At 41.5% G+C, this 27,217-nt stretch overlaps 1 protein-coding gene across 4 annotated transcripts in view; it reads left to right on the top strand.

Annotated features, from left to right (window-relative positions):
* snap91a (synaptosome associated protein 91a) overlaps positions 1-9,723 on the top strand; it is a 195,346-nt gene extending 185,623 nt beyond the window's left edge. For 2 of the 4 annotated variants that reach the window (XM_078212609.1, XM_078212607.1), the window contains exons 19-21: positions 5,065-5,124; positions 5,360-5,464; positions 8,279-9,723. In XM_078212609.1, the coding sequence (XP_078068735.1) occupies positions 5,065-5,124; positions 5,360-5,464; positions 8,279-8,296 (183 nt within the window). In that variant the 3' untranslated portion in view covers positions 8,297-9,723. Of the gene's footprint in view, positions 1-5,064; positions 5,125-5,359; positions 5,465-7,841; positions 7,941-8,278 lie in introns of all 4 variants that reach the window. The other 2 variants (XM_078212610.1, XM_078212608.1) reach the window with 2 other exon arrangements.
* Positions 9,724-27,217: the final 17,494 nt, after the last annotated feature.

Below are 27,217 nucleotides of genomic sequence, written 5' to 3'. Positions count from 1 at the left end.
TCCCTGAAAGTTGGGAATCAAGTAGATAAGGTTGTTAAGAAGGCATATGGTGTCTTGGCGTTTATTGGTAGGGGGATTGAATTTAGGAGTCGTAGCGTTATGTTGCAACTGTACACAACTCTGGTGCGGCCGCACTTGGAGTACTGTGTGCAGTTCTGGTCCCCACATTACAGGAAGGATGTGGAGGCTTTGGAGAGGGTGCAGAGGAGGTTTACCAGGATGTTGCCTGGTATGGAGGGGAGATCCTATGAGGAGAGGCTGAGGGATTTGGGATTGTTTTCGCTGGAAAGGCGGCGGCTAAGAGGGGATCTTATTGAAACATATAAGATGATTAGAGGTTTAGATAGGGTGGATAGTGATAGCCTTTTTCCTCTGATGGAGAAATCCAGCACGAGGGGGCATGGCTTTAAATTGAGGGGGGGTAGTTATAGAACCGATGTCAGGGGTAGGTTCTTTACCCAGAGGGTGGTGAGGGATTGGAATGCCCTGCCAGCATCAGTTGTAAATGCGCCTAGTTTGGGGGCGTTTAAGAGATCCGTAGATAGGTTCATGGACGAAAAGAAATTGGTTTAGGTTGGAGGGTCACAGTTTTTTTTTTTAACTGGTCGGTGCAACATCGTGGGCCGAAGGGCCTGTTCTGCGCTGTAATGTTCTATGTTCTATGTTAAAAGGCGATCAATTGTGAAGACAGAAAGCATGGCTGAGGTTTACTACAGAAGGGAATGCTGCCAATGTTGCTGCAATATGGAATGTGTTCCTTGCTGAAAGACAGAAAAGGCACTGCCTGGATTTTGCTAGAAAATTCTTGAATCCTACCTTCCATTGCCATTTTCCCTTCCCACAACCGCACACACAAATGTGTGATGGAATAAAGGAAAAAATCAACCATTCCACAAGTAAAATATAGAATTAATAGACTACGTGACAATCCAATCCCCTAATTTATTAAACTCTCAAATAGTATGCAAGTGATTCAGAATTTAAGAAACTCCACTTGACAATATATGATCCATGGATTTTAATACTAAATACAGAGTGCAGATTATTCTCTAAGACAGATCTCCATTGTGATTATTTGTATTCTGAAATGATCATAATTGTGCAATCCTTTTATTTCATTTATTTTAATTATCTACAAGTATCATGGTCGATGCAGACTTGGAGGGCCGAAGAGCCTGTTCCTGTGCTGTAATTTTTTGTTCTTTGTTGTTGTTTTAAATGGACAGTGATGGCCTGGATATGAAATTGGCAAGGAACAGAAACTAAAAAATAGTGGCGATCAGTTTTTCAGACTGGAGGGAAATGTATAGTAGTTGTCTGTATTATTATATAAATTACCTGGATTTGGGTTTGCAGGACACTTTCAAAGTTAGCAGATGACACAACACTTCGTAATCTTTTCATTTCTTATTAAGAACATAAGAAATAGGAGCAGGAGTAGGCCATCCAGCCCCTCGAGCCTGCCCCGCCATTCAATAAGATCATGGCTGATCTGACGTGGATCAGTACCACTTACCCGCCTGATCCCCATAACCCTTAATTCCCTTACCGATCAGGAATCCATCCATCCGCGCTTTAAACATATTCAGCGAGGTAGCCTCCACCACCTCAGTGGGCAGAGAATTACAGAGATTCACCACCCTCTGGGAGAAGAAGTTCCTCCTCAACTCTGTCTTAAACCGACCCCCCTTTATTTTGAGGCTGTGTCCTCTAGTTTTAACTTCCTTACTAAGTGGAAAGAATCTCTCCGCCTCCACCCTATCCAGCCCCCGCATTATCTTATAAGTCTCCATAAGATCCCCCCTCATCCTTCTAAACTCCAACGAGTACAAACCCAATCTCCTCAGCCTCTCCTCATAATCCAAACCCCTCATCTCCGGTATCAACCTGGTGAACCTTCTCTGCACTCCCTCCAATGCCAATATATCCTTCCTCATATAAGGGGACCAATACTGCACAGTATTCCAGCTGCGGCCTCACCAATGCCCTGTACAGGTGCATCAAGACATCCCTGCTTTTATATTCTATCCCCCTCGCAATATAGGCCAACATCCCATTTGTCTTCTTGATCACCTGTTGTACCTGCAGACTGGGCTTTTGCGTCTCATGCACAAGGACCCCCAGGTCCCTTTGCACGGTAGCATGTTTTAATTTGTTTCCATTGAGATAGTAATCCCATTTGTTATTATTTCCTCCAAAGTGTATAACCTCGCATTTCTCAACGTTATACTCCATTTGCCATATCCTCGCCCACTCACTCAGCCTGTCCAAATCTCTCTGCAGATCTTCTCCATCCTCCACACGATTCACTTTTCCACTTATCTTTGTGTCGTCTGCAAACTTCGTTACCCTACACTCCGTCCCCTCCTCCAGATCATCTATATAAATGGTAAACAGTTGCGGCCCGAGTACCGATCCCTGCGGCACGCCACTAGTTACCTTCCTCCAACCGGAAAAACACCCATTTATTCCGACTCTTTGCTTCCTGTCGGATAGCCAGTCCCCAATCCACTTTAACACACTACCCCCAACTCCGTGTGCCCTAATCTTCTTCAGATTATTACATTACTAACAGACTTCAAAAGGGCAAAGACAGATTTGTAAAATAGGCAGACACATTTGGGAAGTGCACATTTCAATGGAATCGGATCACCAAAAGGATTTGGATATTCTGTGGGAATGAGAAAGAAATGCCTGTATCCTGCGACAGTTGAAAGAATGGTAATCCAGTTAGTGTTTGTCTCGTGGGATCCTGCTGTTTCAATCATGTCATGTGATTTGAAAGTCAAATCAACAAAGTTTACCCAATCCCATCAGTCATTGCAAAAGCTATTATCACAATTGGCTTAATCCTTCTGAAATTGCCACTGGTCATGATATTATCTTTAAAACACCAGGCACAAACTAAATGATAGCAAATCGGAAATATTATTTTGTTTGGTGTTGGATTCACCGCCCCCCCCCTCCCCCCCCCCCCCAATCTTTGCAGTTCCTACACAGAGGAAGATTCCAAAAATCAGATGTGTTAGTCATTCCTTTCTTGCACCTCCTGACACATGCATATTTCAGCTGACTCTGGAAAGGCCGGGAGTTCCAAGAAAGTATTGCGAGAATAAATAATTACAGGGCTATGGAGAAAGAACAGGAAGTGGGACTAACTGGATTTCTTTTCAGAAAAGCTGGCACACACCTTATGGGCCAAATGGCATCTTGTACTGTATTATTCTATAACACATAAATATGAAATGACACATGTTAGTAGGAAGAATAAGGAGAGGCAATATAAATGAAATTGTACAATTTTGAAGGAGATGCAAGGAGAGAGATCTGGGGGAGAGGTTGTGTACACAAGTTCTTAAAGCAGGCAGGAGATTGAGAAGGTTGTTTTTTATTTGAAAGATAAACATGGGAACCTTGTCTTTATTAGTAGAGGCACTGAGTTCAAAAGAAAATCAGTGATATTAATCCTTGAGAACTCCGCTTCAGTTGGAGTATTGTTCAGTTCTGGGCACGTGTGGCAGAAAATCAATTTTTAGAGCATGAAGAAATTTGCCACAATAGAATCAGGTATGAAACACTTTGGTTATGTGGAAAAGCTGAGGTTGTCCTCCTCAGACTTGGAGCAAAGAAGGTGAAGAGTGATACAGATGGCCAAAATCATGAATGGTTTTACTAGAGTAAGTAAGAAGAAACTTTTTCCAGTGGCAGAAATGTTGGGAACTATAGAACACCAATTTGAGCTGATGGGAGGAAAAACAAATTGCACAGAGTTGTTGTGATCTGAAATGCGCTGCTTAAAGGTGGTGGAAGTAGATTCGACTGGAGTTCAAAAGGTAACTGGATAAAGACTTGAAGGAAAAATATGATGGGACTATAAAGAAAGTGCACTGGAGTGGGACTAATTAGATAATTCTACCAAAAGCTGGTGCTAGTACAATGGGTTGAATGGCCTGTTTCTGTACCGTATCATTGTGTGATTGAGCACAGATCCCCTGTCAATCAAAAAATGATAACTTAGTTGTCTAAATAAAGATCGTACTCTCTTTATTTTCAGTCCCTACTGTCTTGGAGATTATTAAAATTCAGGTGTCCATTGGACAACCATTGTAGCCTATTGTTCTCTGGAGAGTAAAACGGTAATCAAAATGCATGGCAGCTACAATCAGTGAATTGAAACTTTGTTCTCAACAAATAAGTTCGCTTTTTTTCCCCTAATGTGTCGCCTATTATTTTCTCAATTTCTCTTGCCTTGTATTTAACTGGACAGCCCATTCCACCAAGATCAAATCCATATTTCTCGGTAGTAATTAGCAGTGCTTGACTTACTTGTCAGATAGGAACAAAGGGATATACAAATCAAGGCAACTGTTGCCCATGCATGAAGATCTGTAGTGGCATAAGTCTAAGCTATTTTGCAGACTCTGAAACATCGTGCTTATTTCATTTGTGTTAAACAACTGGTTTATCCACATTACAGACTTCTCTAGTTTTATTTGCTAGCTGTTTTATTTCGAGCAGCCTTGATGTATTTTCTAATCATTGCTTGACCTTTCTGCTAGAAGAGATTACACTTTGAAGCCACTGCACCTCAAGATGGTCTTAACACTAAATCAGATTATCTTGTTCCACTTTCTATGCATTTGGTATACTCTTTATTGTATTTGGAAAGTAAATGAGGATGAAAATAATTACCGCCTATCTTTCCTTCCCCTTTCTCATTTAGTCTGTTTTATTTCAGAAAAGAACCAAGGAGAGTTGGCTGGAGCACAAAACCATTAATTTAGTAAATCAGTGAAACTATGTGAATTTTAAAGCTGGCAGGTTCTGACCTTTTTTTAAAAAGGCAAAATCCCTTGATCATCCTATTTGGTACTAAAGCTGTTGTGCATGACGGATAAATCTATAAAAGAACCAGATGCTACCAAAGATAGATTGTATTTCCCTCCATTTTTGATCTCAAATAATAAGAAAGACCATTTAACCATTTATTGTCACTAGAAAATATTTTAATCAGACCTATTTATACTAATATATTCACACCACCTTTTCTGTGGATTATTCTAGGGGGCTGTTCCACCTGTAGGGCCACCACCTACTGCTCAGCCAGTACCTGGATTTGGGATAGTAAGTAGTCGAAGGTTCTTGAGAACTCAACTTGCTGTTTTGCTAATTAAGATCTATAAGATTTTGGTTTGAACAAGGATTTTTGATTTTTAAATTGATAATTTATTCTGTTACCTTGTTAAATGCTGTCTTATCAGACAAATTAGTTAAGACTGCGTAAAAAATTACATTTTCTTCAACACTGTTTCTTTAAACAAGTAATTCAAGTACTCATTAAATGTGCTGTTTGATTCAGCCACCTGCAAGCTCAGGTATGCCCATGATGCCTCAGCAGCCAATGATGTATCCTCAGCCCATGATGAGACCAGCATTCGGAGCTGGAGCAGTTCCTGGAGCGCCGGTGAGCTTTGTGAAGAGAACTTGCTAGTCTTTGAAAAGAAACAATGAACTATTATGAAAAGTGTGTTAGAAAATGTATAAATATGGAAATTGGTAGCACAATGAGAGAAATTTAGGGCTTAAAACAGTGCTGAAAAAACTCAGCAGGTCTGGCAATAGATATAGGAACGTAGGTTGAATGACTTACTCCTGCTCCTATCAAGCCTGCTCCACCATTTAGTACAACCGTGGCTGATGGGACACTTCAATGCCTTTTACACCCACTATCCCCATAATCCTACTCCCAATCTCCAGCTTCTGCAGTATTTTGGTACTGCAAATTCAATTGTAATGCTGCCTGGCAGTTCAGCTAGTCATTGCGAGTTGGACTCGAATGAGAGGCCATACATTCCTCCTGACTTAAGGGAAAACGTCCCATTTTATTACACAATATACATATAGCTAAAGTTTGAGGTAAATTTTCAGAAGCATTGTGCATGTAGAGGTTTGTGTGCTAAGAGAACATGGCAGGAATTTGTAACTAAAGATTTTCTGCTTTTGTTATACTTGGAATTTTCTGCATGCCCACCATAATCTTCAGTACAGTTTCCTGCAACACACAGTCCTGGTGAAAATTAACATTTCACAATACATGAAGGAAGGAGCCACATGAAGCCAAAAAGCTTCAACAGTTATTAGCCTTGGTTAAAGGATAGCACACTTGCCTCGAGCTAGTTAAAGCCCCACTGCCAGACATTTAAACATATTGGCCATGACTTCCAGGCTCCCCAGTGTTTGATTTGGGAGGTAACCTAAATATGCACTGGGGAATCCCTCTAGGAACTTCCAAGGTAAGTATTTGCATAGTAATTGCCCAGAAGTACTAACCTCATCTGGGCAATTGTGCAGTGCTGTGAACCACCTGAGAATATGATTTAAATCGCAAACTTCAGACAGTTCTGACTATGTTACAACCTCTTCTAATTTTTGGGTAGCTGTTGAGAAGAGACACCCCAAACTTGACCCTCCAACCCAGCTGGATCTGACTCCTCTCCCTGACCAGACTGCACCTCTCGACCTGACTCCCCCCACTAACACTCGCCTCTCAAGACACACACACATTGCCCACACCCACCCGATGTCGAACTCTCCCTACCCAAGATCCAACCCCCACAAACACCCAAAATCCCCCCCCCCCCCCCACAAACACCCAAAATCCTATCTTTAGGACCTGATCTTCGGCACTTACCTTCTCCCTGGCTTGTCTTTTCAATTGAACCTTTAAACTTAAACCTGGTTTACAGTAGCCAGTGTTCTTTTTATTAAAAAAAAGGTGGGGGGTGTGTCCTCCTTCACTCTGACTCGCTCTAGACCTCTGCTGGGCTTCGTTGACTGCTGCGCTGCCTGGAATTTGCCCACCTGAGTCAGGAGGACAGGCACAGAAGAAATTTGGCATAGGTAAGTGGGCAGAGTGGCAATCCAGTGCTGATAGCTACTCGGGAAATTACAGCCCATCCAGGCTAATATTTTAGTGCAATACTGAAGGAGTGCTTCAATTTCAATTGGTTTCTACCCTCTTTATTTACCTATAATATTTGAGTGGCTTTGTTGTTTAATGAAATATACTTCTATATCATTGCAATATCTCAATACATCCCACTATCGCTGTACAGTCCTGTATGGCAGTATCTCCCTCCACCTCACCTTAGCTCACTTAATTTTTTATACTGACTGCTTCCATTTCTAGTTTGATCTTCTTTTGACCTTAAACCTTATCATTACTGTAGTAATTACACCCAAGTTGCTCATCCATATGTAACTTGTATGCCTAATCTATTTCATTACTCCTAACAAGATCTAGCAATTCTGTCATCATAACCTGCTAACATACTGCTTGAGGAAGGGATTTGCTTGCTTCTCAATACTATAAAAACAAGTTGTAAATGGTTTCAGCAAATGGACTTAAAATGCCATGAGCAGGATAAGTTCTATAAGGCTATAAATTTGTATTCCACTTAATTTTGCTACAGACGAAATGATGTTGAGTGGAAATAGAATTAGGATGAAACCCTTGCTTTGTTTAAATTTAATCCTATAATTAAAGTGTGAAACCTGAATATATCCCAGTCTAATTATAGAGAGATTGGTTTTCCTCTGTTTTATTTGAGAAGTTCTTTGGCACAAATGCTGTGCTTAGTATTTTTGCTGGCTTTTCCATGTTTCCTGCCTTCATAAATATATTTTAAAACTAATCTTGAAATAGTATTTTATTATGTTTGAAATTGGATAATTGTTGCATGAGCAGAATGTGCATGTAAAGTATAATTATAACCTTTCTAACCTCTTGGCCTCACCTATATTGCTGCTTTTTCTGCCTTCTTTGGTCTCTGCTTTGTTAGCTCTCCCCAAGCCCAACGCCTGCCACTCAAAGCCCCAAGAAACCTGCAACAAAGGACCCTCTAGCAGATCTAAACATCAAGGATTTCTTGTAAACAAAGGTACACTCCAGGTTCTATCTGGAACACATTTTGTTTGCTCAAAGTTAAAATTGCATGGACAGTGTGTGGGTTTGAGTGAGTGATAGAAATGTTAAAGGTAGATTGCACAAGTTTCTACTTGAGGGACTTTCCAACACAGTAATAGATGTTATGTGGGTCTATTATGCTTTTTTAAAAATCAGCTTTTTTGCCTTGTATACATAGTCTGAATATGAAAAATTTGGCCGCAGTACTTTTACCCCACTTGGATCTGAGCTCATGAAAGGAGAAATTTATTGAAAACTGTTATTCCATTTAGTCACCTGATGGATCTAATTTATTTATGGCTTACTTTGCAGCTACAGTTCTTGCGATGATGGGAACGCTGAAGATGACAACAGTTGATATTCAATACCCCAAGCAATCCACCAGTCATGTTTCAATGCTTATTCAGACTTCCATATTGTAAAAGGTGTAGCACAACTGTGAAAGTAACTCTTAGAAACGTGTACTTTTTGATGTTATGCCCTAATTTATCAGAAGTTGTGCATTTTGGATTGTGTTTTGCAACTTGAAAGATGGGTGTATGTTACTGATGCCTTTTAGTGCTTCTCTGTACCTAACTTAATAGTTTAGGTTGCAGATTTGCAGCTGTTGTGTGATGAGCCACTTGGAGTAATGTGTTTGTATTCTTGAAAGTGCAAATGTATATAATTTCATTGCAGAGCCTAGGATGTCACGTCTTCTGTATATCTATTAGCTTACAGTCATGATTCTGATAGCAATTTGCATATAAATTAATGTGCTCACACCCTTCAAATCTTCCAAGTCTGAAGTTTTATCTGAAACAATTCACAACTGCAAAAATTGGGTTAAACATGCTATCAAACTGTTTTTAAGGAAACATCTGTGCATTACATTCAGAATTATTTATAATTCCTTAAAGTAATATAAAATTTGATGTTAAACTTCCATAGTATGCACTGATCTTGGCATTATGGTATTACCTAACAAAAATGTATGCTATTTGCCAAGGCAGAAGATGTTATCTAAATAGATCTCATATTTATATCTATGCGTATGTTAAATTGTTGTATTTAATTTTTTTATGTTACATTATGTATTCTTAATGGACCAGCAGTAAAATATTGGACACTGTGAGAATGCATATTTTGGAAAAGACGACAATAATGGATTTATGTTCTCAGATGGTGTCTTCATTACAAGGGATCACAAAATAGTGCAAATGCACTTTTTTTTGTCCAGTACCAACCTTCACATCTTTTTCCATTCAACAGCATATCATTTTTTGTTTGTTTTTAGTTGGAAATACTTTTATCATTAGTGTTGTCAATACGTTTTTATGCGCAAATAGATGGTCTCGAACATTGCCCAGAATCTCTTCTCCATCCCTCCACTCTTAAAGGAACAACATGTACTGTGTGATTCCCAGGGAAATGTCATACATTGTTTGCGCAAACTGCTTGGCAAAAGGTGTAGGCACCAACAAAGGAGATCACTGTTGATCAGTGGGATTAGTGTTCTCAGGCATGGCAGCTGTTTTGTAAAAATGCTATGCAGTTTGAAAGTGTTTCATTTATGTCTCTTCAGATCTATCAGTATATCTATATATTGTACCATTCCAAGTAAATGTATCTGGAATTAATGTGGGGAAAAATACAGTATATTTAAAATATTACTCTTTTTATTTAAATTTGTTTGATTTTTTTGTTTATGATCCAGTGCATGTATGCCCTTTGAGATGCAATAAATGCATTGAACAAAGTAAATTTAGATAATTATGTCCTGTCTTTGTGTACATTTAATCAATTAAGCCTCTTGCTAAAACTGTTACCGTTTCTTTGCATCCAATAGAACTGTTGGACATAAAGTCCCTTGTACCTATCCTGGAATTTCATGCTTCACTGAACAATGTAAACTTGATCCTTTGTCTGTAGTTTGCACAGGACTCTTGTCGTCATTTATATGAGGCACGCCAAGGTAGTTTCTGGTTTCCAACTTGTTCTCTACAACCTGTTGAAGGGCCTGTCAAAATCTAGCTCTGTGGTAACCAAAAGGCCTTTCAGTGGTCATAGAAACCCTACAATGCAGAAGGAGGCCAATCGAGTCTGCACTGACGACAATCCCACCTTGGCCCTGTCATCCGCTTAACCCCACATATTTACCCCGCTAATCCCTCTTACCTATGCATCCCGGGACACTAAGGGGCAATTTAGCATAATCAATGCACATAACTCGCACATCTTTGAACTGTGGGACAAAACTGGAGTATCCGAGGAAACCCACACGAACACAAGGAGAACATGCAAACTCCATACAGAGTGACCCAAGCCAGGGATCGAATCCGGGTCCCTAGAGCTGTAAGGCAGCAGTGCTTAACTATGCTGCCCAAGGTCCTGGAGCACAACAATTGCCGGGGGTGGGGTTAACCTCCAAGTCGGAATCACATTGCAATGGGGAAACACTGACAGCTATAGCGTCAATCTGTTGCATGAAATATCTGCTAAGCAACCTGAAAACCTATCTGCCTTATTGTGATTCTAGTCTTAAAATCTTAAGCAAAAGGCCATTCAGTATGTAATGTGACAATGAAAACCACCCCCTCCTGAATGGGTTTTAACTAGAATACCCAAAAATATAATTTAGGTGTGAATAATTCAGCTATAAATTTGGGAAAATACAATTATGGCATCTTATCATCCTGCATAAAGGCATTAATCAGCTGCTTCAGATTTCTAAACATCATGGATCAGACATAGCATGGAATTTATTCTGAAAGCATTTTTGATTATTTCTGTTCTACTTTACAAAGAGTTGATGATTTTCTTGATTATTTTCTCTTGGAGCTATAAAAACAACCCTTTAATTTGAATAAAGGGTCAAACAAAATCAATGCGAGATATCATGTGGAATGAATACTCTACACAGTTCAAAGGCTTTTTCTGTACCTTGCCCTGGAGATTTCATAAATTAGATGGACTACTTGTGTGAACCTGAGCAGCAGAGTACCGTTCGTGCCAAGAGCTGCTAGTAGGCTGACCTCACTAAAAGTTCCAAGATCAACCTGACTAAAATAATGGTCCACTCCTGGTGGTGGAAATGACAATCTGAGAAATAAAACTAGAAAATTTGACAGCGGAGGAAGCCATTCAGCCCATCATACCTGTGCTAGCAGACTTGTACTGTCTAATCCTGCATTCCTGTTGTTGGCAGCAACATTTTGCAATTTATGTCCACAACTCGGATGACGGGATTGAAGACATGATAGCTAAATTTGTAAATGAAACAAAGTTGTAGTTGAGACACAAAAGCAAAGTGTCTTGCAAAGACGCCATAAGAAGGTTGCAGATGGATAAAGGTTAAGTGAATGAGCAAAAATCTGACACATGGAGTATAATTTGGGAAAATGTGTAATTGCTCACTTTAAAAAAAAATGCAGAGTATTATTTAAACTGAACAACTGCAGTAAATGGATAACACCCAGAATTCCAAGGTACTGAAGGATTTTGGTGCTCTCATGCAGAGTTAATACACAGGTACAGTTTGTACTTAAGAAAGCTAATGGAATGCTACCGCTTATTGTGAGAGGAATTTAACATAAGGATGTTATGCTTCAGCTATACAGGACATTGGTGAGAGCAATTCTCAAATACGGTGTGCAGTTTTGGTGGTCTCATTTAAGGAAGGATGTTAATATGTTGGAGGTAGTTCAGAGGCGATTTACTACATTGATACATGGAATGAGCAGGTTGTCCTTTGAGGGAATATTAGACTGGGACTGGGATTGTTTCCCTTGGTGTTTAGAAGAGTGAGGGATGACATGATCAAAGTATACAAGATCCTGAATGGTATTGACAAGGTGGACATAGAAAGTATGGACAGAATCTCCACTGAATGCTGGCTGAGTCAGGAAAACCGGTGTGTAGTTCTACAGCTGGGCAGCCGAGTTTTCTTTCCAGATTTTGGTGCACTCTGCAAAAAAAAAAATCTGGAGCATTGTTTTAATCATCATAGTGGCGAGGCCTGACAGAACTGGCATTAGATCAGAGCGACACACGACAGCGCAGAGTCGCTGAGCAGAAACTGATAGCCAAATTCCGCACACACGAGGACGGCCTCAACCGGGATATTGGGTTCATGTCACACTATTTGTAACTCCCACAGTTGCGTGGACCTGCAGAGTTTCACTGGCTGTCATGTCTGGAGACAATACACATCTTTTTAGCCTGTCTTGATGCTCTCTCCACTCGCATTGTTTCGTTTCTTAAAGACTTGATTAGTTGTAAGTATTCGCATTCCAACCATTATTCATGTAAATTGAGTCTGTGTCTTTATATGCTCTGTTTGTGAACAGAATTCCCACTCACCTGAAGAAGGGGCTTAGAGCTCCGAAAGCTTGTGTGGCTTTTGCTACCAAATAAACCTGTTGGACTTTAACCTGGCGTTGTTAAACTTCTTACATTAGATCAGAGCACCATCTTTAAGGGTACAATAAAAATAAACTTCCCACAGATGACATTGTCTACCCCCTCCCCTGGCATTGGGGTGCCTCCAACAAGTGTAAGGTTCCCCCCTCCCCAACACAAGGGAAACATTTACACCCCCCCCCTCCCCCCCAATGAGGCACTTCACAGGGCCTTTCATGGCACTGCTACCCTGGCATTTATTGAAATGAGAATTCTGCCCTTTCTGGATGGGCACCTTGTTACATTATGGGTGACAGCCATGGAACATTGGGAAACAAGATCTCCGCGTGGCAAGAATCTTGTTTCCTGACTCAAGATTTTGGGCCTGTGTTGCTGTTTACGCAGACAGCTAACGGGATCAAAATTGCTCCTAATGTTTCCGCTTATGGGCAAGTGCAGATCTAAGGGGCGCACTTTTTTAAAATTAGGGGTTGCCTTTATAGAGCAGAAGAGATTTTTTCTTGAGGTTTGTGCAACTTTGGAACTCGGCCTCCGAAGTCAGTGGAGACAGTCACTCACTATATTTTTAAGGCGGAGGTAGACAGATTCTTGTTGAGCAAGGAAATCCGAGATTATTGGGGTAGATGGGAATGTGGAATTCAAAACAACAGATCAGCCATGATATTGAATGGCAGAGCATGCTTGGTGGGCCAAATGGCTTCCTGCTATTTCCTATGCCCATATCCCCTATTCCACCTGTTCTGCTAATACCAGGGAAACATCAACAGTACTCTGGTCCTTCTGTCCCATTATACTTACCTGTAGCCTACCATTTATTTTGTATTTCTTTGCACTCCAGTGTCTGTTAGGGTGCCAGATCAGAAACTCGAGGTATATTGTGAAGCCCAACTAGACCCCAACACTTTCTACTTTGGCATAAATGTGAGGAAAGGATGCGTTACTCTGAGTAATCCCACTGACAAATTAGGCACCTTTTTAACAAAACAAACTTTATTCATAACACAGTTTAAGTATAACTAAATGAACTAATTTAACTCTTAACCATTGAGCAATTTTTAAATATGAAAAGAAATCTCAACTAACTTATTACAATTCAGTTCCAATTAAGCAATATTTCTCTTATAGACTTAAACCCCACTTTAAAAAAAGACTCACTTTAGCAAATCCAGGCATACTTCCTTTAGCCCTTTTTAACAGCTTTGGAGTTTCTAGATAGTTTTTGTCGAGAGAGAGCTGCTTGTAGACTGCTATCTTTAAACAGCCCTCCCCTGAAATGAGAGCTGTTTTCTTCAGCTACATATCTAGCTCTTCCCAGTGCTAGTATCACGTGACAATATATGACCCTGTATACCTAACTCCCCTTTCAAATAATATAATCAACAAAACACACCAGGGTCCTCTTTGGTAAACCAAATCTCAGTAAACTTTCTGCTTTTAAAAAAAACACTTGAATGGCTAAAATGAGTAATTATCCTGCTTTCCAGTATCTGCTGTATTCCCACCAGACAAACTGTAACAAAACATTGAATCTTAAAGTAGTCCCTCCTTAAAGATAGCACAGTATCATCACAATATTGAACAAAAATTTTTTTTTGATATCTGTAACATTTGCAGAAATGTCTGGAGCTCATGGGTTATAATATGTTAAAATACTGAAGTACATTTTTTATAAAACCAGTTAACGCATATAGGTCCTTTCACTACTTTCGTCCAATATCTGTCTATGGTTTAAAGTTTTAGTTTAGAAATGTTTACAGTTTATTTATTAGTGTCACAAGTAGGCTTACATTAACACTGCAATGAAGTTACTGTGAAAATCCCCGAGTCGCCACACCCTGGCACCTGTTCAGATACACAGAGAGAATTTAGCATAGCCAATTGCACCTAACCAGCACTGTGGAACTGTGGGAGGAAACCAGAGCACCCGGAGGAAACCCACGGGGAGAAGGTGCAGACTCCACGTAGACAGTGACCCGAACTGGGTCCCTGGTGCTGTGAGGCAGCAGTGCTAACCACTGTGTTACCGTGTCACCTAAGCTGAAAAATATGACTACCTTATGTATTTCTAGACATATATTCAGTCCCATTGGAACAATAAATGTTTGCTGCAGAGTGTCATTTTGAGTACAATGTGTTCTTACAAGCCTTTCTCCCATGTAATTATTTTACTGGCATCTGTTGAGGGTTCTGAGCACATGCAGGGCTGGGCTTTTCAGTCTGCAAGAGGGTGACCTGTAAGCAAGATCTGTTTTACTTGTGCTCCTGTTTTCATAGTTACTGTTTTTATTTCTATATATTTCTATTAAACAGGATAAAGGGATATGGAACCGATGGGGAGGTGGATTTGAGACCAGGGAGAGATCAGCCATGATCTGATTGAATGGCAGAGCAGGCTCAAACGGCTAAATTTGCCTACTTCTGCTCCTGTTACTGAGTTATTATTACACTTCGTTATTTAAAGAAGTTCCTTTTAAACAACACATTCAACTGCCTTGTGGCCTTAAGTCACCACAAATCCTTTGGCAATGAGAAGAAAATGGCAAGAACAGAAAACAGTTACTCAACGTACAGCGTGGCAACACGATGTTTCATACAGTGAGTAGCTAGTTGTCATTGTGGGTTTATATGATGAAATTACAGGTTAGCAGCAGCATGACTGTTCGGAGTGGTCCCTGAGTTCAGTGAGTGGAGCGAGGGCTGCCCTGAACACGTGGAGAGGTTGCAGCATTCCTTTTTAACAAATGAAATAGAAGATGAGTAGAAGCAGCACTTGATTCTCCTGAGTGTGTGTGAGGCAATGAGGAGGAATCTGGCCATGCCATTGGAGTTGGGGAGATATCATTAGCAGATTTAGTTACTCTGGTCCATAATCACTATCACCCGAAGCCCTAGGTGACTATTCAAAGATTCAAATTTCATAGCCATTTTCAATAAGCAGGTTAGGCGGTAGCTAACTTTGGCAGAATTACTCCCACTTTCAGAACACTTGTGATTTTGGATTAGTTTTAGAAGATAGGCTGGTTTATGGTAATGAGGACAGCATTCCATGTTGGTTGTTGGGGGAAACCACTGACTTTAAGAAGGCTTTAGAAATTTTTTTGGAAATGGCTGCCAATAATGCTAAAGATATTCAGAAAGCTAATGTTGGTGGGGCATCAAATGAAGAAAGAGTTTGCAAGCAAAAAGGTAGAGTATTTTAATTGTGGTGGGCCACACCAAGTGAAGCATTACCAATTTATGGATGACGTTTTTCACCAGTGCAGCAAGAAGGGGCATTTAGCAAATATGTGCAGGGGTGAGAAGAGCAAGGCAAAGTAAATTTGAGCGAGTAAATTTGAATAAGCCTCAATTAGCTACGCATAATCTAGACAGCTCAGAGCATGCAGGGGAGCGAGCTTACGGCTGGTTTAAGGTCAATGAGGTATGAGTAGAGCCTCGATGATTAACAAACCAAGATGGAGGTAGACACGCCCATAATTTGTGAATCAACATAATGTCGTGGAACTCTAACCAAGGAACAGCCATTACTCTAGCAGAGATTAATCTTCAGAATAGAGTCCATTCCTTTGCTCAGGGCATCAGAAGTCCATATTGATTATAATAGTCAAGAAGCTAGGGCATGGCATGCCTCCATGTGGTCAAAGGAAAGGGGTTGACTTTGCTAGGGCATGACTGGCTCATCAGAATTCCATTGAACAAGGGCGAGATCTAGCACACAAAGGTGACTGAGGGTGTTGTTAAGACATATTCGAATGCGTTCAAGGATGTACTTGGTACATTACGTAGAGACGCAGCAGTTTACAATTGGTTATTGCATAAGCAGGGAGAGCTGGTTCAACAAGTAGCTGATTCAAACTCTGGTGTTTATAGAAAAATTGAGCATCTTTATACCATGCTTCATATGTTTTTTTAAAATTCATTTGTGGGACATGGGCGTCGCTGGCTGGCCAGCTTTTATTGCCCATCCCTAGTTGCCCTTGAGAAGGTGGTGATGAGCTGCCTTCTTGAATCGCTGCAGTCCATGTTCTGTGGGTTGACCCACAATGCCGTTAGGGAGGGAATTCCAGGAGTTGACCCAGCGACTGCGAAGGAATGGCGATATATTTCCAAGTCAGGATGGTGAATGGCTTGGAGGGGAACTTGCAGATGATTGTGTTCCTGTTTATCTGCTGCCCTTGTCCTTCCAGATGGAAGTGGTCATGGGTTTGGAAGGTGCTGTCTAAGGATCTTTGGTGAATTGCAGCAGTGCGTCTTGTAGATAGTACACACTGCTGCTACTGAGCGTCGGTGGTGGAGGGATTGAATGTTTGTAGATGTGGTGCCAATCAAGCGGGCTGCTTTGTCCTGGATGCTGTCGAGCTTGTTGGAGCTGCACCCATCCAGGCAAGTGGGGAGTATTCCATTACACTCCTGACTTGTGCATTGTAGATGGTGGATAGGCTCTGGGGAGTCAGGAGGTGAGTTACTCGCCACAGTATTCCGAGCCTCTGACCTGCTCTTGTAGCCATTGTGTTTATGTGGTGAGTCCAGTTGAGCTTCTGGTCAATGGTAACCCCAAGGATGTTGACAGTGACGGATTCAGTGATGGTTACGCCATTGAATGTTAAAGTATGGTGGTTAGAGTATCTCTTATTGGTGATGGTCATTGCCTGGCATTTGTGTGGCGCGAATGTTATTTGCCACTTGTCAGCCCAAGCCTGGATATTGACCAGATCTTGTTGTATTTGAACATAGACTGCTTCAGTCTAAGGAGTCGCGAATGGTGCTGAACATTGTGTAATCATTGGCGAACAACCCCACTTCTGACCTTACGAGGGAGGGAAGGTCATAGAGTCATAGAGGTTTACAGCATGGAAACAGGCCCTTCGACCCAACTTGTCCATGCCGCCCTTTTTTTAAAAAACCCCTATGCTAATCCCAATTGCCCGTATTTGGCCCATATCCCCCTATACCCATCGTACCCATGTAACTGTCTAAATGCTTTTTAAAAGACAAAATTGTACCCGCCTCTACTACTACCTCTGGCAGCTTGTTCCAGACACTCGCTACCCTCTGTGTGAAAAAATTGTCCCTCTGGACACTTTTGTATCTCTCCCCTTTCAACCTAAACCTATGCCCTCTAGTTTTAGACTACCCCTACCTTTGGGAAAAGATATTGACTATCTAGCTGATCTGTGCCCCTCATTATTTTATAGACCTCTATAAGATCACCCCTCAGCCTCCTACACTCCAGAGAAAAAAGTCCCAGTCTATCCAGCCTCTCCTTATAACTCAATCCATCAAGTCCCGGTAGCATCCTAGTAAATCTTTTCTGCACTCTTTCTAGTTTAATAATATCCTTTCTATAATAGGGTAACCAGAACTGTACACAGTATTCCAAGTGTGGCCTTACCAATGTCTTGTACAACTTCAACAAGACATTCCAACTCCTGTATTCAATGTTCTGACCAATGAAACCAAGCATGCCGAATTCCTTCTTCACCACTCTGTCCACCTGTGACTCCACTTTCTAGGAGCTATGAACATGTACCCCTAGAAAACCCCTAGGTCATTGATGAAACAGCTGAAGATTGTTGGGCCTAGGACACTACCCTGAGAGACTCCTACAGAGATGTTCTGGAGCTGAGATGACTGACCTTCCACAACCATCTTCCTATGTACCAGGTATGACTCCAAACAGTGGAGAGTTTGCCCCCTGATACCCTTTGATTCCAGTTTCATTAAGGCTCCTTGATGCCACACTCGGTCGCATGCGGCCTTGATGTCAAGGGTTGTCACTTTCACCTCACCTCTGGAATTCAGCTATTTTGTCCATGTTTGAACCAAGGCTGTAATGAGGTCAGGAGCTGAGTGACCCTGGCGAAACCCAAATTGGGCATTGTTGAGCTGGTGCTGCTTGATAGCACTGTTGATGACCCTTTCCATCATTTTACTGATGATCTATAGTAGACAAGGCAGTAATTACCCAGGTTGGATTCGTCCTGCTTTTTGTGTACAGGACATACCTGGGCAATTTTCCACATTGTTGGGTAGATGCCAGTGTTGTAACTGTACTGGAAGAGCTTGGTTAGGGGAGTGGCATGTTCTGGAGCACAAGTCTTCAGTACTATTGCCAGAATGTTATCATGGTCCATTGCCTTTGCAGTATCCAGTGCCTCCAACCGTTTCCTGATATCAAGTGAAGTGAATCGAATTGGCTGGAGGCTGGCATCTGAGGTGCTGGGGACCACTGGAGGAGGCAGACATGGATCATCCACTTGGCACTTCTGGCTGAAGATTGCTGCGAATACTTCAGCCTTCTCTTTTGCACTGATGTGCTGGGCTCCTCCATCACTGAGGATGGGGATATTTTTGGAGCTGCCTCCTCCAGTGAGTTGTTTAATTGTCCACCACCATTCTTGACTGGATGTGGAAAGACTGAGGAGCTCAGATCTGATCCGTTGGTTGTGGGATCGCTTAGCGCTGCCTATTACTTGCTGTTTTTGCCATTTGGCATGCAAGTAGTCCTGTTTGGTAGCTTCACCAGGTTAACACCTCATTTTTAGGTGTGCCTGGTGTTGCTCCTGGCATGCCCTCCTGCACTCTCCATTGTACCAGGGTTGAACCCCTGGCTTGATGGTAATAGTTGAGTGGCGGATATACCGGGCCATGAGGTTGCAGGTTGTGCTGGAGTACAATTCTGCTGCTGTTGATGGCCTACAGCGCCTCATGGATGCCCAGTCTTGAGTTGCTAGATCAGTTTGAAGTCTGTCCCATTTAGCACGGTGATAGTGCCACACAACACGATGGAATTATTCTTAATGTGAAGGCGGGACTTCGTCTCCACAAGGACTGTGCGGTGATCAACGCACACAAATGTTTAAATTTTGATCTGACATTACACAGATTTCACAAAAGCAGGCACATCTTGTCCTAGCTGTGCCTCCACACCTACACCCACCGCAGAGGCCTCTGGCTGATCTTGGTATGACTACTGCCCCCATCTTTATCTGGTACAATTGTTCTTGGAGTCTGACTTCAGGACTTCATTATCGTTGAAGAGGTCAGCTAATGCAGTCCTTGCAAGGTGCTAGACGCACCTGGGGACTCTGCTGACTTGTCTTCCGAAAGTCAAATGTACTCAATACTGACTTTTGCGACAGAGATGTACTAACTTTGTAACAGAGATCTGTAGTCCTTTTCTATTAATTCTTAAACCTCCCTACATAATCATGTTAAAACTTCAACCTTTATTATTTATTTCCCCGTACAAGTACATACATCCTCATGCTACTCACTTTTTCAAGCCCAGAACTGTGCCCTATGCCATGAGAACAAAGGTGAAGCTGATGGAATGGCTGCAGAGGCTTGGAATCATTGAGCCTATTCAGTTTTCTCATTGGGCAGCTCCAATCATTCCAGTCCTTAATAATGATGATACGCTGTGCATATGTGATGACTACAAGCTCACCATTAACTATGTTTCCAAGTTAAATGCTTATCCATTACCTAGGATGGAAGATTTGTTTTCAACTCTTCCTGGAGGAAGACTCTAAACAGTACATTACAATTAAAAGGTCTGTTCAAGTACAATCATTTGGCTTTTGGGGTATCCTCCAGTCCAGAAATTTTCCAAAGAACGATAGACAACCTGTTACAATGCATTCTGCATAGCAGTGGGCGGCACGGTAGCACAGTGGTTAGCACTGCTGCTTCACAGCTCCAGGGACCTGGGTTTGATTCCTGGCTTGGGTCACTGTCTGTGTGGAGTTTGCACATTCTCCTCGTGTCTGCGTGGGTTTCCTCCGGGTGCTCCAGTTTCCTCCCACAGTCCAAAGATATCTGGGTTAGGTTGATTGGCCATGCTAAAATTGCCCTTTGTGTCCTGGGATGCGTAGGTTTGAGGGATTAGTAGGTAAATATGTAGGGATATGGGGGTAGGGCTTGGGTGGGATTGTGATCGGTGCAGACTCGATGGGCTGAATGGCCTCTTACTGTGCTGTAGGGTTTCTAAGATTTCTAAGTCTACCTGGATGCTATCTTGATTATGGGGAAGACTGAGGAGGAGCACCTCAGCAATCTTTGTGGGACTTTTCATGAACCACATGCTTTTGGTTGTTGGAGATGTGCATTCAAATTGGTTGAAGCATATATCATGAGTACAAATTGTTCTTGTCAGCCTTTTCTCCGATGTAATTGTTTTACTAGCGTCTGTTGAGGGTTTTGAGCATGTGTGGACTTTGACAGACTTCTCAGTCTAGAAGAGGGTGACCTGTAAGCAAGACCAGTTTTAATAATGTTCCCATTCCCATAGTTATTACTGTTCTGTTGAGCTACTGTTACTGTTAAACTTTATATAAAGAAGTTCCAGCTTTTAAACAACACATTGGACTACCTTATTTGTGATCTCAAGTAACCAGTTTGCGACTTCCTTTAATCTGAAAATGACTAGGCTCAGAGTTTCGATGAAACGCTCATGGATTTCAATAAGAAATAACATCATGTAAATTAATTAATAATTGCTGATACTCTATTATGTCATGGTGCAATAGTTTTTAAACTGCAGCTTTGGAATTTTGAGATTATTTTCCTGTGAAGCCCCGTGGGGACGTGTTGCTACGTTAAATGTTCTGTATAAATGCAAATTGTTTGAGAAAATTTTTGAACATTTCAATTTTAATTGATAAGCCACTTTAAAGTTAGTCATGGAATATTGCACCACAAATGGAGGTCTGTGTTTGTTCTCCAAAAGATAATGAGGAAAAATATTTTGCAGATTAAAAAGCTAAAAGCAAGTTGAAAGTTAAAAATAACTTTAAAAAATTAAATGAAGTAGGGATGGAGGGCCAGGTAATGTGTCGTATCTGCATCATGTGGGAGCTGGTGGGGGGGGGGGTGGGTGGAGAGGGGAGAGGCAGGAGGTCCTTGGACACTGTTTCAGTCAGCAGTCACATGCCTTAGATTAATTACCTTGAATTCGGCCAGTGGTCAGGGACAAGAGAGTGTGGCTGAGAATGAGGCAGGTAGAGGGATCCAAGGGATAGCACTGCAGGAACCTCGGGTCTTGTCCCTGTCCAACAGTACCGAGACTTTTGCTCCTTGTGTGGATGAAAGCGGGGACTGTAGGAAGGATGAGCAAAAATTGACCATGGCATTGTGGTTCAGGGAGCTGTTCAATTGGGGGAGAAAAGACAAATGCAGTCGTAGTTGGGGATAGTATAGTCAAGGACACTGTTCTTGGTAGCCAGGATCAAAAGTCTCAAAGGCTGTGTTGCCTGCCTAGTGCCAGGGTTTGGGAGATCAGCTCGGGGCTGGAGAGAAACTTGCAGTGGGAGGGAGAGGATTCAGTGGCTGTGGTCAAGGTAGGTTTCAGAGCAGTGTTGAGTTGTGATATAAAGGCAGTGGATAGTGATGTAGAATCAGATTAGATTGAAATCATTAGTAGGGATTTGATTTGATTTATTACTGTACACTAATATTTTTCACTGTGTACTAATTCATTATGAGTATACAGCAAAAAGTATTGTTTCTTGCGTGCTACACAGACAAAGCATACCGTACATAGGGAAGGAAAGGAGAGAGTGCAGAATGTCGTATTACAGTCATAGCTAGGGTGTAGAGAAAGATCAACTTAGTGCGAGGTAGGTCTGTTCAAAAGTCTGATGGCAGCAGGGAAGGAGCTGTTCATGAGTTGGATGGTACATGTCCTCAGACTTTTGTATCTTTTTCCCGATTGAAGGAAGGAAAGGGTGGGAGGAGTCTATAGACCCCCAAAATGTGACCTCTGAAGAAGGGATAGTGGTACCCCAGAGGACTGGGAGGTTTTTAGGATCCAGCAGCAAAAGACTTAAAAGCTCATAAGGCTGAAAATTAAGAGTTTCTATGGATACAGCAAGTGGGCAGCTAAGGTAAATATGGGACCTCGACTGAACAAGGTGGGTGAATTGGCGGAAGACATTGCAAATATCCCAAAATTATCTGATGAGCTGATTTCAAATTAAATGGTAGAACTTTCAAAAATCCTAATCACAAGGGACAGAGAATTGGAGAAACTCAAGGGGAAGTCACCAGGACTCAATGAACTGCACGCTAGGGTTTTAATGGAATTGGCTGCAGAGGTAGTGGACCCATTGTTTGAAATTTTTCGTAACTCGCTAAATTCAGGGAGGATACCAGAAAATTGAAAAAAACAGCCCACATGGCACCCTTGTTCAATAGGGAGAAGGGCAGAAGGCAGGTTAACTATAGGCCAGTTAGTTTAATATATTATTGGCAAGACGCTGGAGTCAATAGTCAAAGAGCAAATAGGTAATCACTTAGGAAAGCTGAATATAATTAAACGTAGGCAACATGGTTTTATGAAAGGTAAACCATGTTTGACATATTTGCTCGAATTCTTTGAGGATGTAATGGGAGAGGAGATCGAGGGGAACCTGTAGATCCAGCGTATTTAGATTTCCAAAAGGTATTTGACAAGGTGCTACATAAGAGCCTGCTGCATAAAGTAAAAGCCCATGCAATCGGAAGAAATGTGTTAGCATGGATTGAAAACTGACTGTCACATAGAAAACAGAGAATTGGATTAAATGGGTCCTTTTCAGAGTGGAAAGAAGTCACTAGTGGAGTACCACAGGGATCAGTCCTTGGCCCGCAATTGTTCACTAGTTACATTAATGGCCTGGAGGGAGGAACAGAATGTAAAGTTTCCAAATTTGCCAATGGTACAAAGATAGGTGGAAGGGCAGGTTGTGATGGGGATATTGTGATTCTGCAATGGGATATAGATAGATTGGGTGACTGGACGAAAACCTGGCAAATTGAGTTTAATGTGGGTAAGTGTGAGGTCATGCACTTTGGTAGGAGGAATCAAAAGGCAGATTATTATCTAAATGGAAAAAGACTGCAGGTGGGTGAAGCACAGAGGTATCTAGACGTTCTAATGCATGAACCACAAAAATCTAGCAGGCAGATCTAAGAACTTGTTAAGGCAAACAGCATTTTGGCCTTTATTGCAAAGGGGTTGGAGTTAAAAATTGTACAGGGTGATGGTGAAGTCTCACTGGAATACTGCGTACAGTTTTGGAACCCTTACCTAAAAAAAGGATTTATAGCATTGGAAACAGTGGAAAGGAGATTCACCAGGCTAATTCCTGGGATGAGAGAGTTGTCCTATCAAGAGACCAAATAATCTGGGTGTGTATTTTTGGAGTTAAGAAGAGTGAGGGGCGATCTTATTCACACATATAAGATCCTAAGGGGGCTTGACAGGGTAGATGGTGAGATGTTTTCACCAGGGTAGATGGTGAGATGTTTTCACTAGTGGGAGAGTCTCAAACCAAGGGGACAGAGCTACAAGATAAAGGGCTGGTCATTTAAAACTGAGGTGCGTCGAAATTTCCTCACAGAGGGCGGTGAATCTCTGGAATTCTCTGCCCCAAGGTTGCATCATTAGAAGTATTTAAAGTGGAGGTGGATAAATAGTTGATAGTTTGAGGAATAGAGGGCTACGGGAAAATGGCACAGAAAAGGAGTGGAGGTTGGTATAGATCAGTCATGATCGTATTGAGTGGTGGGGCAGGTTTAAATGGCCTGGTGGCATATTGCTGCTTCTATTTTTGTGTTCTTGTGTTCCCAATTAGTACCTCTGCTCTTTGCCAAAGCCCTGCAATTTTTTTTCATTTATCCCTTTTGAAATTTATTCGCTTCTCTCTCGGTCAGTGCATTTCAGATTATCATAACTTGCTTTTTTTAAAAATAAATTCTCATCTCTTTTACTGTTTTGCTGGCGACATTAAATCTGTGCCCTTTGCTTACTGATTGTACCATTGTGGAAAGTGTTCCTCTTCACTCTAGTTTAAACTCCTTTGTATGGAGATGATAAAAAAAGGCATCATCTCCAATTGTCTGTCTGCAAAACATTCATCACACAAGAGTTCTAAATTCTAAACTAAAGAAACAATAAACTCTTACTTCTAACAAATTATATTTTGCAACATGTTTGTATTATGTTGATGGCATAACTTTTCAATCTCAATTTATGGACTCTTGATGATTGTTGTAATGGGCTGAGTGTAGTTTGGTAAGTCCTATTCATAGTCTTGGGTAGTTCAACGGTATTCACCAACTACTAGATACTATGTACATAGGCACAGTACAAGCTAAGAACTGTCTCCATGCTTGCTTCTACACACAGCTCTGTCCAACACTACACTGACCCCTAGGTTATTTATTCTCTTACATCACTGGACAGTATCTTACTCTGTCCATATTGAACCTTCATGGTCCAGACCCTACACTACAGTTAAGGTTAGGGTTTTTCCATCTCAAAAGGAAGCTTTTGAAAGATTTATCGTAATTTTATGTTTTCACACATGCATGGAACAATGACAATCTGACAAAGCGGTTCTGTTTTTTTAACTTGACATTTTGAGTCCAGCTGTGAGAATGAGTGGTGTTAAAACAGAAACTGTTCAAATGTGATTGTTCTGATTAATGTTGCAGTTAACAAAGTGAGTATTATAAGAAACCAGTTTCAAAAAGCCTCAACAGCATAATTATAAATGACAGATCAAATTGTGTATAATCACACTGCAGGAATCGTGTAATTCAGCTGGTTTGCTCAAACATACTGAGCAATTGTTTACAGAAAGAGGTTTAGATGGACTGGCAGATTAGAAATTACATAAGAAAACTACAAAACAACTTGTATTGCATTGTTAATGTAATGAAACTCCCGAGAGCACTTCATTGGAGCATTAGAAAACAAAATGCGGCACCAAGCCATATAAGGAGATATTAGGTAAAATGACCAAAAGCTTGGCCAAAGAGATGTTTTAAGGAGTCTCTTAAAGGGGGAAAGCAAGGAAGAGAGCTGCAGAGATGTAGGGAGGGAATTCCAGAGATTGGAGCCTGGGCAACTGGAGGCACAGCGACTAATGGTGAAACAGTAATGATCGAGAATGCACAATGCAGATCTTGAATGATTGTGGACTTGGATGAGATTACAGAAGAGGAAAGGCCATCAAAGGATTTGCAAAAAATGAGACTTTTAAAATCGAGGCATTGCTTATCGCAGAGATGATGAAAATCAACGAGCACAGGCGTGATGGAGAAATGGGATTTCTACAAGTTAAAACGCGCACAACAAAGGTTTGGATGATCAAAAGTTTACGGACAGTGTAATATGGGAGTTCAGGCTGGAATAGTCGAGTCTAATGGTAACGAAGACACAAATTAGGGTTTCAGAAGCAGCTGAGCTGAGATTGGTGAATTTAGGCAATGTTACAGATATGAAAAAAGACAGTTTTTAAATGGGATTGAAAGCTCATCTCCAGGTCAAATGTGGCACCAAGGTTACAGAGAGACAATTTCAGACTGGTGCTAGGGAGAGGGATGGCATTGGTAATTGGGGAACGGTGTTTGAAGTGGGGACCAAAAACAATGGTTATGTCCTTCCCAATATCTAATTGGACAAAATTTCTGCTCTCCCCTTGGACTGAATGTTATGTAAGCAGTCTGTGAATTTAATGACGGGGAGGAGTTGAGAGAGGTAGGGCTGAGTTAGAGTTGGGTGTCACCAGCATACATGTGAAAACTAATGCTGTATTTCAGATGTTGTCAAGTGGCAGCATGTAGATGAAAAATAGGAGGGGGCAAGGATTGATCCATGGGGGGTCAGAGATAAGGGTGTGGGAACAGGAAGAGAATCCATTGCATATGATTTCCTGGTTATGATTAGATAAACTTGGACCCACATGAGAGTAGTCCCTCCTGGCTGGGTGACAGTGGAAAGACAGAGGAGGAGGGTGTGGTTAACAGTATCAAGGGCAGCAGGTGGATTGAGAAGACTGGGGAGGCAAAGTTTAACTTCTGTCACAGTGACACATGATGTTTGTGACTTTGATAAGTGTTCTGACTGGGGTGAGAACCTGATTGGAAAGATTCAAACATGGAGTTTCAGGAAAGATGAGAATGGATTTGAGATGACAGCACCTTCAAGACTTTAGAGTGAAAATGGAGGTTGGAGATGGGACAGTAGCTTGCAAGAGTAGGCCTTTTTTTCAGAAGAGAGGTGATGGCAGCTGATTGGAAAGAGAATGGACAACAACTGAAGAGAGAACAGTTTACAATATGAGAGCGAGGAGGGGAAGTTGGGAATAGCATCGAGGAAACAGGAGGTGGGTCTCGTGAACAAGATGAGCTCATAGCGAACATGAGGGAAGATAGGAGAGAAACCAGAGAAAGATGCAAGTTCAAGATGTGGGCAAGAAAGAGCATTAAAGGAAGTTAGAGCAGGCAGGCTAGTGGAAGGGAGGGACATTGTCCAATTGTCTCAATCCTAGTGACGCCCATGAGCTTCCTCTCATCGTTGGAGATGAGGATGAATGGAATAGTGGGGGAGGTGTTTGAGAAACCGGAGGTGATCTTTGCATTCCAAGATGATCCTGGAGCAGTGAACAGTTTCAGTAAAAGAAAGGAAGAATCAGTGATTTGCTGTGATATTATCTCGGATTAGCATCTGTTCGAGATTTATGGTGTCAGCCTTGGCTCAGTCTTGCCAGAAGGTTGGATTCCAATGCTGCCACTCCTGCCAGAATCTCTAAGCTGCTACGTCAGTGCAGTGAGAGCAGTACATTACCTGAAGTGCCATTACTATTCAGATAGTATGACAATAATACACTTTCAAAGTACATAATTTTCTCCGAAGTGCTTTGGGAAGCCCTGAAGTCATGGAAAGTAATACATAAATGTTCTGTTAAGTCATTCAGAGAAATATTACAACTTTTGTGCATTTCAAACTATACAATCAAAAATACTATCAAATGTCAGTAACTCACTACCTGACTCCCGCTAATGTGTCCACCATCTACA

The sequence above is a fragment of the Mustelus asterias genome, chromosome 5 (assembly GCF_964213995.1).
Source record: "Mustelus asterias chromosome 5, sMusAst1.hap1.1, whole genome shotgun sequence".
NCBI classification, from domain to species: Eukaryota; Metazoa; Chordata; class Chondrichthyes; order Carcharhiniformes; family Triakidae; genus Mustelus; species Mustelus asterias.
The sequence above is the reverse complement of the archived record's forward strand: the minus strand, read 5'-3'. Positions and strand labels throughout refer to the sequence as shown.